The sequence below is a fragment of the Larus michahellis genome, chromosome 10 (genome assembly GCF_964199755.1).
Source record: "Larus michahellis chromosome 10, bLarMic1.1, whole genome shotgun sequence".
Classification (NCBI taxonomy): domain Eukaryota; kingdom Metazoa; phylum Chordata; class Aves; order Charadriiformes; family Laridae; genus Larus; species Larus michahellis.
Genome location: NC_133905.1, coordinates 14,694,096 through 14,711,232, shown reverse-complemented (window position 1 = coordinate 14,711,232; position 17,137 = coordinate 14,694,096). Strand labels below are relative to the sequence as shown.

Below are 17,137 nucleotides of genomic sequence, written 5' to 3'. Positions count from 1 at the left end.
GAACAAACAGCTGCTGGTGGCCGCGGCTGCAGTCACCCACCTACTCTTGCACAATGCATCCGGCACAGCCCTGGAGCACCCCGCGGCACGGGGTCACGGGCTCTCTGGCACAGCTGGGCTCGCGGAGGCAGCGGCAGCAATGACTCAGGGCATGGCCACCTCACCCCAGCCCCGGGCCACCTCCTCGGCACACACAGCCCCACGGGGCTTTTTTTGTGCTGGCCAGCGTTGCAGACCTCGCGGTTTATTTTCCCCAGCGTGTCGCCCTCAATGGTGTCCAGGTGGAAACCTTCCCCCCCCAGCTCCCTGGCGGAGCCCCAGCAGCAAGGACACGGAGCCCACCCTGCAAGCTGCGTTGGGATCCACCCGATTCCCAGCACGTTATGCAAACAAACCATTACACGGAATTGGGCTGAAGCCTTTGCTCCTGTTTTCATCCACCCAGACCCTTTTTCTGCCACACACTCAGCCAAAGTGAAACCTTTGGCTCGTCAGAGGGGATGCTGACCCAATATTCCCAGCATGGGCGCCTGCCCAGGTGGCTTATTATCAGGGGAAAAAACAACAACTCAGCCATGTAAGGTGAATGCCAGCAACGGGAGGGTTTTTTTCCGCAGCAGGTTGCAGGGCACGCCGGCTTGCACGCCTCTGGAGAACAGAGCGCGCCGGGGCTGTGTGGGGAAGAGGAGGTTGACCAACCATTTCTCCCCACGTAGCTTCTGGTTTGTACCTTAACGCCGATTTCAAGGGCGGAACAAGTTACTTCACCATCTAAATGCAAAGCCTGGAACCTGTGCCGATGACACAGTGTTTCCAACAGCCAAAAGCCTTCTGCCAAACACACCTCTTGCCTCTTCTATGCCTCTGCTATTATTTGTTGTTTAACCCTGTAATTAAATTGACTAACTCTGGTAAGGTATCTCAAGATGCAGCTTGTTGGGAAGATACCACCAAATTAAGCACTATCAGCTCCAATTCAGAAGCTGACCTCCGCAGTTCTCCTCCTCTCCCAGCTTGCACTCAGTTGAAGAAACCCCAGTTTCTTCCTCAATAACCAAACAACTGCCTACAAGTTATTTGTACGGGCTGCTCTATTCTGCATCTGCAATCGGGTTGGTAAGTATTGATATGACAAATCTTTTTGATTTTGCCCCAAAGTACAGGATTTGTATATATACAATATACAAATTACACACAAATGTAACTAAGTCTCTAATACTTTCTCAGACTCTAATTTCAGCTGTATATATACATGCCTTTCACCAGTGCTGGAATCATTAAGCCGCTTTTGAAATGCTTTGGGCTTGAAGCATCTCGGCCTGCCGCTTGTTATTCCTATAGGTGCTGCAGGTCAAATCCAGCCTTGGCCATCTCCAGCCAAATTATATGGGATGCAGAGCCTGGGGACACAGGAACCCTTCAGAGCCACCACCATGTGAGCCTGCTGCAGGCTGGGAATCGCACGCTCCTGCTGAGCTCCGGAGCACTGCGACAGCCGGGGCTGGGCATTTAACTTCTCAGGAGAGGTTTCAGGTCAAACTTGCACTTCTGGAAGAATGTAATTTTAAAAGCCTGATGCTGATGAAACCTTGCCTTTGCTGACGTCTCGGCAGAAGTTACAGGCTACACCAGACACTCAAAACAGTAATAAGAAATACTTTTGAATTACAGTAGAGCACATAGCTCAAGACAAATAAAAAAAGTCCAGTAGAATATTTAAATTTCCAGTTTTGTAAAAAGAGGTTAATCAGGGCACAAAAGGAAATCTTAAGCTTTCATTTCCATTCCAAATTCCTTTAGAGATATCTGCACCATCACTCCTATTTATAAATGGTTCATTTTCAAACGATGACACAATCCACTTGAAGATTCGGGACTCAGCGCTCTCGATGAGGACACGTGAGCTTGGGCAATCCCTTCCACCTCTCTGCCTCGCTTTTGTAATGCAGGTTAATGGCATGGATCCTGCCTGGTGCAACACGAGATTAAAAGTCTGTGGAAACTACAAGAGCTAGTTAAGAAGCTTTGTGCTAACAACTTTTCCAAACAAGCCCTTATTTTTCAATATGCACATCTGTGTGCATAAAAATCACTCCCGGCCATGCGGCGCTTACCCACACCGATCAAACGCTGATGTGAAGGTGTATATGCAAATCCCCACGTTAGGGTATGCAAGAATTGTGTATGCAAATATTTGCCCATGCAAGTGACAGCACAGTGCAGCTGCATGCACAACGGCTCATGAATGCAAAGGAAACTGAAGTGGTTTTCCACATATCGGGCTTCAGAGTAAGAATTTTTTACATATTCTAAATGCCTGCAAACAGCTGTTTGTAGCGGACCTTTGCCAAGAGGCCAGAGACAGCTGCACTGATGGGGCTGCTGCCGGCACGGCTGCCACAAGAACTGTAGGCAAAGGCAGAAAACTTCAAAAATTCTCAAGACAGGATGGGCAGATAAGACATTTAAATGAACTAATCTGTAGGGAGTTCACATTAGTCATTTGGGTGGGGATGTCAATGTCTGGCCAACACGATAAGTGGATCCCCCCACCTCCTACACACTTGGTATTATTCAGACATCACCTGATCTTCCCTGGTGACTACGAAGCCACAGAGCAGCCGAACCCTACGCCTTGGTTCCTGGGAAACACGGGAGGCACTGGACTACTAGCTCTGCAGCACCATTAGCATACTTTCCAGATAAACACTTTTCAAAAGACATTGATCCATCTTGAAGCCTCCCTATCTTAAGTGCCCATCTGCAGTGATTTAGCCAGATGAACAAAAGTTAGGTCATCAGGAGGGCTCTAGAAACACCAAGAATTAAAGACCATCTCTATTACCACTAGATGCCTTCTCACATCCTATAGTACTGTCGGTGCTATTTAATAGGTATCAGGAGGTGGCACAAGAATGCATTTCGAAGATGAGCTGCTTCACGCCAAGCTTCTGTTTGCCATCTCCTGAAACGCATGAGGTTATCAGCCCCGCCAGCGCTGGTAAGAACTTCAGGAGAGGTGATGAGTCACCGCAGCAGCTCGGGTGTGTACGAGAGCTCAGCTTCTACATCAAACACCATTCCTACCTTGCACGGCTCTGGCCATTCCCAGCTAAGATTCTTGAGATATCCCAAGTTTTACGTCTTGTATTCCAGCAGGCACACGCTCACCTTACTGACAAAAGTGAATATTGTCCCTGTTTACAGGGGGAAAAGCTGGCAATGAATTCCAGGCTTCCTATCAGAAGTCTGGACTTGGAGCTAGAAAGCCGTGCAGCCTGGCTTCCCACGGACACGCACAGGGACACGCAGGGCTCCGCAAGCACAGGGGGACTTCAACACAAATAAACCACGATTGCCAGCACCAACAGACCCGTATTTGTAGCAGAAAAACATTACGGAAGGTGTAATTACAAATCAGTACTAAACCACAGTAGATTAGATTTTGCTTTGTCAGATCACCGTGGTTTTTTTTAATATTTGTTTTGATCACGCTTACAGCGTTCAAAATACTTCTAACGTTTAAACTCTGTTTCCAAGTTGACTTCTTTCTGCATGCTGTGTTTTAACTTAATGAGCTTCAATCCATGAAGAAATACAAAATTCACTAAAGAACTGTAGTTAATCATTGATTTTCATGGCTACAATTTCTCTTTAAGCTGGGTCAGATTCCTGCAGATTAATTCCATGGGCAAGATTCAGCTCTACCTTCTCCAGTACAGGGGACAGCCTCAAAATTGCCTTTCTACACACATTATTTTTAGTCAAGGAAACATCAAAATTCAACATCACTCCTAAAGCTTCTGAATATTCACTAACCGGCATAAGTGAAATTGTCCAGGATTCTTTTGATACCACAGTGCTTAAAATATCTTTAAAGCACTGTATAAGCAGCACTGGATGCAACTCACAGGCTGATGGTGAATATAATTTTAGTGTCCTAAATTCCTTTTTTTTTTTTTAAAGGTTCTGTGGTGTTGGAACAACCCACAAATACTAAATGGCAGAGGCTTTTTTTTTTTTTTACTATTCCCAAAAGGCAGAAATCCAAGAGTTTTCTAAAGATATTCTGTTGGGAGTCAGAGCAAAGGTGAAGTGCATTTGAGGTGTGTTCTGTCATCACAGTATGATCTGGAGCACGTGATGCTTCCTACCCTCAACTACTAAAAATGGGTATAAGTTGCACTTGAACAATGGTACCACATAACAGCCCATGGAAAAGACATGCCCCATCTCTGTCATTATCAAAGATGTTAGAGTGCCACCTTCAGTCTGAAAATGTGGGGAGAAAATCCCCTTTCAATCTAACCCTGACACGAGTAGGGCTTTCCAGGAGAATCTGGTAACTGCAGACATTATAAGCAATCACAGGTTCCCATTAGCCTCCTGTACAAATACAAAATAAACCATCACCTCCAACAGGCGAATCAGAATCTTTGGAACCACTAACATATTTAAAAGGCTTTCCTTTTGCCTGTCCTAGGTTCATGGAATGAAAACAGAAGGCTTGAGTAAAAGATGACCCATGCCCCAAGTTACTTTAGATACACCTGAGGCAAAAAAAAGGATTTCTGACTCCTACAGAAGTATTTAGAACAGGTCTGGTAGAGAGATATATTCATCATGTTTTACATTCAGATTTCCTAGGGCAGCAAAGAATGTTTTTAATGTGAAAGGACGATGGAAAGAAATTGCTGCTGATGTTCAGAGTAGGCTTTGCCAGAGCAGCCCTAAGGAATACGTGGACTGCAGAACGCCGCCGAGATCTCGGTGCCAGGCCAGCAGCAGCCCCAGCTGCGCCGGTCACACCAGACCACTGATGTGCAAAGCAAATTTACTTCCTATTCTATGGCTCGTACGGTTACAACACGCTTTCAACAGCATCACAGTGAGACCCTACTGGTAGTTCTCAATTTAAAACTGGCTTGTGAAATGCAAAAAACCACCAACTATAAGACGTACTCCAAATCTCTACCTACAGCACATAGTTACATAAAATTGCATCTGCACAAGACACTTGGTCTATGCATAATTCATCCACATTCCCATTCAACACACAGTAATTAGCCTTTGCTGACACTTCTATGAATGGGAATTCTGATAAAAGTTCTCCAGTTTTTGCGTTTATTGCAAACATATTCTGGTTTTTGGTTCTTACCTACTTTGAACTGTTAATCTGAAATAATAACTTGTTAATAAATTGTTCATTAATTGAAAGGTTTTTTTTTTTAACTAGTTTTAACACAAGACAAAATGGTCTTTTAGAAGTAGAATTTAAGGAGTGCAGCGCTTGCCCCTGAAGTAATGCTTGCAGCAGTGGGATAAATAAAGGAGCAATATAATCAGTCAGACTAGAAAGCAGCAGCGATGGGCTTAGTTATCTCACTGCGCTAATCCTCTATCAGGTGACTGCTCACAAGATTTCTTTGAGCCCTCATTAGAGAGGCAGAAATCCAGAACTAGGACATACACTTTAGTGACCCCAAAGTAACATGTTTAACCTCGAAGAGATCGGGGTGGGACTTACATCTGACCGGGCCACGACAAATTGCCCACTTAAAGGTAGGCTGTACTTCTGCAGCAAAAAAGTTGAGACAAATAAAAGGATTCTGCTAATTATTTGTCTGAAGGCAAATAAAGAAATAACTAATTGAAACGTTATAAATCAGAAACAGCTTTTGCTAACTAGCCAGGAGACACATAAACTAGTAACTGAGGTTTAGGATCTAACTCCAGGAGCTCTGAACCTGCAGCTCGGCAGAGACGAGGCTTTTCATTCTCTCCTTAAAAGGCCTTACAATTGAGTAGATAGTAATTTTAAATTTTTACAATAAGAAGCTAAAATCATATGACAACAAATCCTACAGGTCAGTTTAAGATACTTATATTGGGACGGGTTATAACTTGTTTGTGATACTTCAGATACTTCCACCAGCTTGAAAATATTCTCGCTCCAATGTTAGTTTTCAAAACTTCTCACCGGATTTAAAACCACGGCGACTACCTAGCTGTCACTGCTCACTGCCACCTGCTTGGGTGCACACACCGGAGTGTTTTGGAGGCTGGGAAGCTGCGGGTACACAGACGCAAATTGCTGTGTGACTGCGGTGCTGCAGCACGTGTCGGCTCCCACAAGTGCCCCAGCCCTTCCCAGCACACTGCAGTGTGCTGCCATCAACCCAAGGTCTTTTCTCCAGTTATCTTGCCAAGTACATCTTAAGTACATTATCTTTAGAAGATGCTTCTAAAAGGAAAGGCATTGGATCAAGCTTATTGTTGTAGGAAAGGTCTTACTCCAAGTTTTTGCTTACAAAATAAACAAAATCCATAATACTGTATTTACCAAATGTGCCAGTAGGTTAGTCTAATACAGGGGAGAAAAAAAAAAAGGCAAAACCTCAAACTTACCTTGATCATTTCTGCCACGTAACTTTCTGGTCCGGTATATTCTGTTGAATCTTTCACTTTCACTAACACAATGAAGCACAAATAATGCCACATGTTGTGCTCCTCTTTAATGTGCTCTTCAAATGTGACTGTCTTGTTATCAAACTTATCTCTTTCCAAACCTACAAGAGTGACACATATATAACCCTTAATATTTACGAACTGGTACTAAGAAAGAGAGCTCTAAGAACAAAACTCGTTTCTACAGCCTGATGCACTTCTAACAGTCACAGTCGGTACTAAAGGAACACTGAATAACAGGGATAAACTCTCTAAGAAATGGCCACAATGTAGTGAGAAGAGGAAAGAAGGCATAAGAAGTACTACTCGCACTTATTATGCAAACCAGAAAACCTTTGGTTAAAAAAAATGCCATCAGCTCGTTGCCTTTCATAACTCATCTCCTATTTTTAGGCAAAATGATACCAAATACAACATTTGCTTCACAGCAAACTCCCAAAGCTTACTTCTGCCAGTCCGCACGTTCTGCAGCTTCTGCATGGCCATCCCAACCGCGCCGGCCTCAAGGGCTCAGCAACTTAATTCCCAATCGACTGATGGGAAAAGCTTTCACAGGCACTACTCGACACTCAGCACCCTTGGAAAAAAAACACTGTTTATGAAAGTCTCTCCCATTCCAACAGGAAATTATTCTTTGAAGCACAGGAGAAACAGAAACTAAGGATCTGAGGAAAAAAGGGTATACTGAGCATACGTTCCCCATCTCTTCCTGCTGCCAAGCTCCTACGCACGTGGTACCAAGAATATCAGTTTGCTGAGGAATGCAAGGTAGGAACAGCCAGGAATTCAAGACTCCCATTTCCTGCCAGTTTGCAGCCACCTCTGACTCTGACAGAGTAACCCCTTATTCTTCAGTGTGCTTCTCCACTTACCACAAATAAAGCAAGTCGTTTTTAAAATTTCTTCTTTCTTCTGTTTTTCACTCCTTAAATCAGCAAAAGTGTCAATGATCACACCAAAAATCAGGTTAAGGACGATGATGATGACCATGAAGAAGAATAACAGGTCATATATCACTCTAGCAGCAAAGAGAGGTTCCTGCAAGATACATATTTTAATAATTAACCACCCAAATACATGCGCATCTAACCCTTACCATGCCTTTCGCAGTTCAGCAGCAGAACACGCCACCCCACAACCCCTCCCTTTAGAGTCTCCATTTCTGATGCCCTCGATAACTTACAGCCCCAAACATTAAGTGAAACTAAAACGCAAGATTACTGAAAGAAAAGCCAAATTACTCAGCTGCCAGGGTGCGATCTCTGCAGAGCTGCTCTTTCTGCTTACTCTCTCAAAGTCTGTCCTCACACATTGAAATTTCTTCTCTCCTCACCCCCACCCTGCCAGCCCATCCAAATTATATCCTTATATTAATTTGCTGATACATCAATATAGTATCAGTGTTGGCCATAAAGTCTTTTACTGGAATTTGATAGTATTCATTTCATTAATGCTAACAACCACGTATGCGGACATTAAGCTGGACTTCCTGGTACTCATTTCATATTTATTGCAGGCCTGAATACCCAAATACCTAACCCCCCTTTTCAGAATCATCCTGACAGTTGGGTGCCAAACTTTTATTAAGAATTACGTAACTTTTAAACCATGGTAAGCTGGAAAGAAGGCTAAATATTAGAAAACAATTTGAAATTGCAGGCAATACAGAAAAGCATTCCCTCTGACCAAGACTGCTCCTTTTCCCCCTAGCATGGTTTTGGGGAATGACCAGCGGGAGAACAGCCTGGGACTCAGATGGGCACAGATAGCTAAAGCAGCAGCGATACGAGCAGCTTTGGGTATTATCAAAAATTCCTGCTGCTTCGACTGGTCCTCGCTCTCTGATGATGCCTCTGAACAACATTGTTCCTTCCTTCTTGCATTACCAGCTCCAACCCATCTTGGTCCCTTGTCCTCTCATCCATTCCCTGTTTTACACATCTTACCTTTCCCAAGGAATGCTCGCCACAGAAACCCCTGCCACTGGCATGGGATCAGCTACCACTGCGTTTTCATTCTGCTATCTACTCTTTCACTAGCTTGTACTTATCTTATTTCTCCAGATCCTGAATTCCCAAAGCACAGCCTGTCGGCTACCCCATTTCTGTTCCTTTGGGCCCCATTCTGGACAGCCCTCAAGCTAAAAAAGCCCTAAAACAAGGACAGGTAGAAGCTTGTTTGAACTGTCTGCCGTTTAATTGATCCTGCAGAAATTTAACTATATTATACGGAGAGAAAGTGTGGTCCCTTCTAGTCGCGATGTATCCTACATCTGTTTAAAGGGAGTGTATACACATTTTCCCCAGCAGAACTAGATCCCCAGCCCTACATGGTTATCACTCTTCCGCCCCCATTCAGTGATAATTTACCTCTTTGGATGGTTTCCTGAGCACATCACCTACTCCACCCCCACTCCTGAGCCCGTGACTCAGTACAGTAACAATGCACATCAGTAACGTCTCGCACGTATGCTCTTTATTCTCTTCCTCCATTTCTTCAGCAATCAGTTCTATTAACACAGCAAGCAAAGACACGTTTCAAAGGCAAGAAGACCAGTTTTAAATAATTCTCTCTATTCTCTCCCCTTTGCAAAAAATGCCAGATTTCCAGCCAGCGAACCAAACCTCCTCAGCTCTTGCGAAGAGCCGACCAGTTCCACCAGGGGAGGTTTAAGATGGATATGAGGAAAAACTTCTACGCTGAAAGGGTTGCCAAGCATTGGAACAGGCTGCCCAGGGAAGTGGTGGAATCGCCATCCCTAGAGGTATTTAAAAGCTGGGCAGACGCGGTGCTGAGGGACATGGGTTAGTGGTAGTTTTGTTAGGTTGATGGTTGGACTCGATGATCTTAACGGTCCTTCCAACCTAGACAATTCATGATTCTATAACCATGGGAGTGGGTCTCTGCTCTGGCTCCCGCCTGCCCCCTCTCCCCACCAGCAGAGTTTTCTTTTGTGCTTGAACTGCTGTCTTTGACTTGGTTAAATATCTCTTTCCATTTTTGTGAGCGTGCATAGCTCAGATCACCAGATGCCTGTTTATACAGAATCATAGCTTTTTGACAGCTCAGAGGACAAAGTGTTGCCTCTTACACTCTCCCTTGGTGCCTAACAGATTGCACAGCCTTTGGGCTGCACTCAAAATGGCAACTTCGACTTGTATTTTTCAAATGGCTAAAATATCACTGCTTATGGAAACAGAGTTCTACTAAAAAAGCAACACGCTTTTTTTGACCCTTTCTTCATTTGGCTGAAGCCTCCAACTTCACGGTTTCAGTTGCAGAACTGCTAGAATTAATTACCTAATCTCGTATACTCTCCTTGTACCCATTGAAAGTCTCATGACTTACATTTCATCATGAAAATGCTCATGAGTGGGTCCCACCTTCCCACAAATAGCCTTAGAAGGGCCCAAATCCCCGTGCAATCCAGAAATAGCCAAAACCCAAGATGGCAGAGGAATGGCCAAGGACTTGGGCATCATTAACAGCCCTGGCCATACAAGGCCCTGATATCAGGTTGATTATTTACAATATAAAAACATCTCTGGAGTTTTCCTTTCTGCAGCCAGAGTGTATAAAGACAGAGCAGCACACTCCTCCTAGAGCTGAATAAAGCAGCTATTCTTATATCAATGTTGAATCTTAGCTTATCAGAGAGGACACTTGAGCAAAACAGAGCCATCTCCTCTTGCGAGCACGGGCTCATGGCCGTTATTGACCTTTGAAACATTTGCCCATCTAAGAGCTCCACTTCAAAGAGAAACAGCAATGCTCTGTCTAGTCCTCGCAGCCAGCATCGTAAATCTCCGACAAGTAAATTACATTCTCTAGAAAATAAAACTGAAATATTTCAATACCCAATCTGAGGCTGGCGATTATGCTACAAGCAATATCTTGCATGCACTTCTTTGATCTCAAAAGCCCCAAAACCTACCCTGTCTACTTAATCCATTGAGTACTTCCTGCCATGATATTAAAAAGTTTCCTTAGTTAGCTCGATAGAATAATGCTGACAATAAACAATGTTCTGCTCCATATTTCATAGTGTGTTATCCTTCGGGATCACATTTAATAGACTAATGTTTTAAAATAATAAACTTTGCAGAGGTAAACTGCATCACTTCCTTCTCAAATTGATAAGGTAGAAAATTAAAGAAGATGATTGTTTTATCAAAGTATGGTTTAGCTCTAAGTTTCTCTTGTTTAATCACTTCATGTAACAAACGTAATTTATACTGTTGGCCTAAGTTCATCCTTTTTCACGTTAGTCTCATGATGATAGCTTTGTTGCCGAATTTATTACATAGGATTTTTAAAGAAATTTTTTTTTTTTTTAATTTAAGGTGCTTAACTAGAAAAAGCGGGAAAACTCAGGGTGTGAGTTATGAATTCAACAGCAGATACTTACGGTCTGAAGGAATGATTGAAGAACAGTTTTCACTGCTACCTGCTTTGCATACATCTGAATAGAGAAACTCTCCCGTCATGGTCTCACCTGGTTCTGTGCGATCTAAAAACAGAAGGTGATGAATCAAATGGATAGTTTAACATTTTGTACATTTTGCAAGATTACTTCTCAGATATTAAGGCACCCCATCATAGTCAGTGTGCAATTACTAGGCAGGTTTAGAATAGCATATTATCCTGGAGTTTAGAAGGGCTCAGCACTTTCTGATTTACACATTCAATGATTTTAAATTCAAACATAAAATTCTTATTATTTCTATGAATTAAAAACCAAAGCTGTGCATTTATTTTGCATCAGCTCCCAAGTTGAGAGTAACTGAAATTGTTCCCAAAATACTAAGTTCTAGCGCACAGTGAATTTTCAAGGTGCCTTGCAAACTTGCCTTGCAAGTCTCAAAACAAACCTACTGCCACAGAGTAAGACATCTTTGACATTTCTCCAGCCGCATGGAAATGTGAAAGAACAGAGTCCGTGAGGTTTGGGTCTCTCACAGGGTTGGCAGTAAAATTAGAAAGAAATAGTAGGGAAGTCAAATAATACTTGTCTGAATAGATCAAGTGTCAGAGGAAAAAAAACAAGGCAAACCCCAAACCTCTCCTCTAACAAATTTAATTTCTGTGCTTCCCACCCACTGAGTTACTTGCTTGACGCTGCAGAGTGGGGAAAAAAAAAATCCCAGATTTTAACTTACAATAAGCAACTTAAGGTCAGCACAGAGAAGTCTGCTACGGAATTCACTGTGGCAAGCATTTGAGGGAGGTTAATACAGTCTATAAAAACTATGAACAAACCAGAGTTAGAGAGAGATAAACCTCTGCTTCACAGGAGCATCTCTTTGATGCCCATCATTTATATTCAGTCTGTTATTTCAGGTAAAATATTAATTTTTGTTATGATGAAAGTAAACCCCACCATTAAAAGCCAATATAAGCATTCAGTATCTGGCAAACGGAGGCAGAACTGAATTCTCCCAGTGCAGAGCCTCCTTCACGATGGCCTACCTAAAGTCTGCTTGTAATTAAACTGGGGGAGGGAGTAGGTGTAGCTGAATTAATCTCAACTGTTTCAGCAAACAGCGAAGGGAGAAATCTCAACCGTGTGCAGAAGAGCCCAAGTGCTACCTCCAGGGGTTCCTCCTCCCCATCCCTCTTCTGCTGCAGCACATTGCAGCGTTGTGTAAAACTACTGGGGTATCTGTTTGCACCAATCACTTTGGGGTTTTTTAACTTTTATTTTCTATTTAAACAGTGTCCTTTGTAAGAAAGAAACTGTCAAACGGGTGAGGCAATCAGTATGTCTTGCAAGAGGTGGAAGACACTCAGCACGCCACGTGGAACAAAAGCCCATTACTTTCTTCAACACAAACGGTCAAAATGAGTTGCTGGTACCAACCTGGCAGCAACGTTTCATTAGGGAGCTTGTCTACTTCCAGGATGAAGTCATCTTTGAAGAAGAGGTACCCCACTATGGAGAACAGGTAGACCAAGATGAGAGCGAGAACAGCAGTCAGGATGATGGAACGCCCATTGCGAGTGACACTCTTGATGACGTTCAGCAAGGTCTCTTCTCGGTACACCAAGTCAAAGAGCTGGGGGACAACAAACAAAAGCAAAGGCTCTTTCTCACACGCAGTACCAATACCACTGGTGGCATCCCATTTGTTGGCATAACCTGGGGCAGCACATTAACAATACCAATGGGATGTTTTAAAGAGCACTTTTTTTTTCTTTTTTTATAGTTATCTGAAATTTAACATATTGGCAAAGAAAAATATAGGGAGAGGTGAAGAAGATGGGGTCCCTCATCCCCACTGTACCAGTCTTGTGCCATGCACTTTGAGACATGAAGAACGGAGGCAGCTGTACTCTCCTCTTCATCTGCACTTCATGGATTCCACTCCTGAGCAGCCGCATGGGAAGAAGTCCCTCCCTGGTGTGAGGGCCTTAAGTGCTATATATACAGTGCATGCTTTAAACATAAAGCTGCTAACACACTGTTGTATTTTTTTTTTTTAGGACTTTCTGCCCCATTGCAATCTCAAAACAGCTCATTTCAAAATGCAATTAGCATTTTGTACTTTAAGTCTTAGTTTATTGAGTGTATAATTAAACGAGCAATATTTTTTGCCCAAATTCTTTTGTTTATATTACAGAAGTTTCCTTCATTTTTCACTCCTCTGGGTCTGTGACAATCCACCAGCACAGCCCAGGCAGGGTGCTGGCTACGCTGGCTGACAGCAAGGGGACAGGTATTTGTTATATTGGACCTACGTGAATATAGAAGATAACCAATTCAGTTACCAGAAGAGGTAGCAAGCATCAAAGGGACAAAAATAGAGTGTTCTGAATGGGATTTACGGTTTGCTTTAAAAGTGACACATTTTCTCCACCAACACTCAATACACTCCTTCAGTGCTTATTCTTAGAAGTATTGTGCAGTACACGATGAATTCCACCCCAAACAGAAAAAACACGTATGCCAGGCAGCTGTGTCAGTCGTGTGAGGTCTGGAGTCTAGCTGCAGCTAAGGAGACACTCCAAAGTTAACCAGCTGCTCCAAAAGCATGGACACTATGTTATCGTTATTGATGATAACAGAGTAAACCATCTTAAAGACTGTGTGCCTCTTACTCATACCATGGTAACTCCAAAAGTGCCTACTGTTCAGTTAACATTTCTATGGCTAGATTTTTCAGTGATTTTTTTTTTTTCCCCCCTCATGTAAGAGTTTCTATGGCCTTAAGAAGGTTTAAACCTTCACCACGTATTGACATAACTTGGAGTCACAACGTTTTAAATTGGTTTATTATCTTGGAAGTCAGAGCAGGGTTATAAACAATCCATCTAAACTAGAAAACTTGCACCTTCGAAGTCTAAGAGGACTAACACACACAGGGAAATGCTAAATACCTTCATTGCAACTGCATACATATTTATCATAAAGAGCAATTTTATCTAAATTTAACCTTAAACACATCTTGTATAATATGCTTAAGGAGAACAAGAAATTCTCTGCTTGTCTGTACAAATCACGAGGAAGTGTCCTGTAGCCTCTCACCGTAACTCCTCCCAAGCAAAGTCTCCAGCGTGCAGTTCTCCAAGGTGTCTGCACCACAGCTTCCCAGTACCAAAACGAGAGCACGTGGTGTACGACCAAGATGGGACTTTACAAACACAGAAAAACATTCTGAGGGCGAAGTGAATACCTACCAACAAACTATAAAAGAATTCGTGTACGAAGAGCCCCAGAGCGCAAATCAGAAGGTACAGCAGGTGATAGAGAAACTCTACGTCCATGATCATTGCCTTGTATCCTCTAGTGAAGGTTCCACAGTTACCCACAAAACTCATCAGAAAAATGATTTTATTACAAACCTAAGGAAAGATTAACCATAAGTTAGTTACAATATGTGGCTTTCAGGAAAAAAAGGCAATTTTTCAAAGCTGGAGGTAACCTGGCTCCTTGACAATGTCAACGACCGTCTGAACTGTCTGTTACACCAACAGCATTTTACACGCCAGTCAAAAGCTGCTGCTGTTGGGTTCCCTGCACAGCTGAGACACGGAGCCACAACTAAAACTGCACATGTCTAATAAAACGTGTGCACTGACTCCTGTCTCCAGCTTCTTGTTGGAGGGCATCAAGACTAAGATTTAAAGAAGAAAATAAAAACACTCCCTGGTGCGAGAGGTAAAAAATAAACCCTGTTCTAAGCACGGCACTTCCTGCAGTCAAATAACTCTTCCAGCAACCCTTACATTTCCGAAACGCCCCCTATTGCTTGTTAATAAGCAAGTGCTCCAGATTCCCTCAGCACTTCGCTCTCAGATCACACACCCAGTAATCCTCCTGTGCAGCACCAGCCATCAGTGCCAGAGGAAAGCTGCCTCCAACTTACCTGGAACCTGCTAAACACTACAATTACCCATAACAACAACCACCACCCTCACAATGCAACTGCCACTCGGTGGTAGACGGCAGGCAGTGACGTATTTTGAAGACAAGAAATACTATTAGATGACGCACTTGAAAGCCAGGCACTTCGTAATAAAGGCAAAGAGTCTGAGAAGACGCATCTTTGCACAGCTCCTGCTGACTCAGCCAGAGAGAAACACTTTTGGTTCACTTGCCACAAGAGACCACAAGTATCCGGGTTTGAGTGTTAATGAAGTTCTCGGGTGGCTCAGCTTACATGCTTAGTCCACACATTGCTGTAGCAAAACTGCTCAGTGTTGGCTTTTTGGCTGGCAGGTAGACTGCAGACATTTGGGAAATGCATCGTTTAGTGAATCTTACACAACCCTGAAAATACTGCAGCTCAGTCGCTGAACGGGAGATAGGTTTGAGCACATAACCAAGTACTTTAGGGTCACAGAGATTTCGGGCTGGGATGGGAGCTGCTTCCAGACTGTGGCAAAACTGAGCTGAACCTTAAAGGTGTCCAGTCTGGAGAGCCAGGATTAATGAATAGCAGCAAAGCACTTCTGCTAGAACCAGTCCGAAGAGGGAGTCATTCCTCCCGCCCGTTCCACCACAGTGTCCCAGGCTATTTTTCCCCGACATCTTCATGAGCAGGTAAGAAACCCTTACATAAAGTGCAAGAGAACTTCAAAAACCCCACTTGATACTCACGTTGAATGCACCCAGAAGAAATAAAGTAGGTTGTAAGCCAACTGAAAATATTAGCCGTAATATTGTAGAAGCGATTAAGGCTCGGATGCCGTGGGGCTTAGGAAGAGCGATAACGATGGCCAGAGATATCAGCATTGCTGTCCACAGCAAGCCTGACAAGTGGGGCTCCAGTGTACCTAGGGTGCAGAGGAAAAAACAAACCCTATTTCAATACATTATATAACCAAACAAAACAAAACCAAAATAACCAAATAAATGCCATTTTATCTTATCTTTGTTGGAGCATCACTAAGCCTCAGGTTCAGACATTACTGATTTCAAAGCAGTAAGTGGAACATCTGAGCCCAATGCCTTCAGCAGATTTTAATTACAAACTTGTTACTAAAGCATTATGTAAATGATAAGCGTCAGTATTAAAGGATTCTTCACTTTAGTGTTCATTACTTATACCCCTTGAATGCTGAAAAGGAGAGGCATTGTGCTAATGTGTTGTGTAGAGGCACTGAATGGGTAGGTGAAGACAGACACCACACTCCTCCAGGTCCAGATTCACAGCAGATTCTCCTATTATGCTTTTGGTTAAAAACCTCGTACCAGCTTTTGTCATGTCTTGCTATTTCTGGTTCTATTTAGACTGTCCCATGGGACCGTCTGCTTACATAACATCAAGCCCGTGTTGCTAAAAATACATTTCTCTGAAAGAGCCGTAAAAAAAAAAAAATACTTGGCCGAAAATACCATTTACCCTGGGTTTATGCAGAATATAAGAGACATCTATTTCTTAAAACTGACGTTTAGGAAAAAAAAAAGTTTTTCTTCAAGCAACTGGTTCCTCAATGGGCAAAAAGGCAAGATCGCCCCGCAAAATTCACAGCACGCCGCAGCCCTTCTGCAAGTATGTGCTCCAAGGACTGTTGTGTCTTATTGGCAAGATATTCACTGAGGGCTTTTTCCTCCTCCCACCCAAATTCAGAAGGCTTAGGAATATTACTCTCATCTGACTACCATGAGCAGCCATTTAGTTTTTTTCCAAATCACTGTAGATTAATAAAGACAGCAGAGGATAGATGGAAATTAAAACTTAATAAGCGTAAAAGTTGAACAGATGTTTCTGCTGTCTGAAGGGAGTCTGGGATCCCAGAGCAACGCCACCACCACGACTTGAGCTGTCAAACAGCAGAAGGTGCAGAGCCTGAAACAGAGTCACCCGAGTGGGAACGATAAACAGGACGGAGCAGGGAGAGAGGAAAAGATGTGCAGAAGCTCATTTCGGAATGACTTGGGAATTGCCGCGAGAGGCAGATCCTGAAAGACCTCCACAGGAGACCTCCTGTGCAGGCCTGCACCTCCACAGGAGCCTGAACATCCCAGCTATGACAGAACCATCCACAGCACGTGAATATATTTGCTTTCACAAGTTTCAGTAGATCCCAGTAGACCTGAAAAAATAACTAGAGTTGACGAAGTCCTCAACTGTTGCCTGTAACCCCCAGCCTGGGGAGGCCCGGCACCACGTCGGCAGGAGGAGTGCGACGCCATGACATACATGGCCGTGGACCCGGCGCAGGC

General features: G+C 43.4%; 1 protein-coding gene across 1 annotated transcript in view; it reads right to left on the bottom strand.

Moving 5' to 3' along the window:
* ITPR1 (inositol 1,4,5-trisphosphate receptor type 1) overlaps window positions 1–17,137 on the bottom strand; it is a 182,507-nt gene that overhangs the window by 12,076 nt on the left and 153,294 nt on the right. The window contains exons 53-59 of the mRNA XM_074603193.1: window positions 15,569–15,744; window positions 14,146–14,310; window positions 12,329–12,524; window positions 10,877–10,978; window positions 8,838–8,977; window positions 7,341–7,506; window positions 6,409–6,569 (exon numbers count right to left, since the gene is read on the bottom strand). Coding sequence (XP_074459294.1) covers window positions 6,409–6,569; window positions 7,341–7,506; window positions 8,838–8,977; window positions 10,877–10,978; window positions 12,329–12,524; window positions 14,146–14,310; window positions 15,569–15,744 — 1,106 coding nt within the window. The remainder of the gene's footprint in view (window positions 1–6,408; window positions 6,570–7,340; window positions 7,507–8,837; window positions 8,978–10,876; window positions 10,979–12,328; window positions 12,525–14,145; window positions 14,311–15,568; window positions 15,745–17,137) is intronic.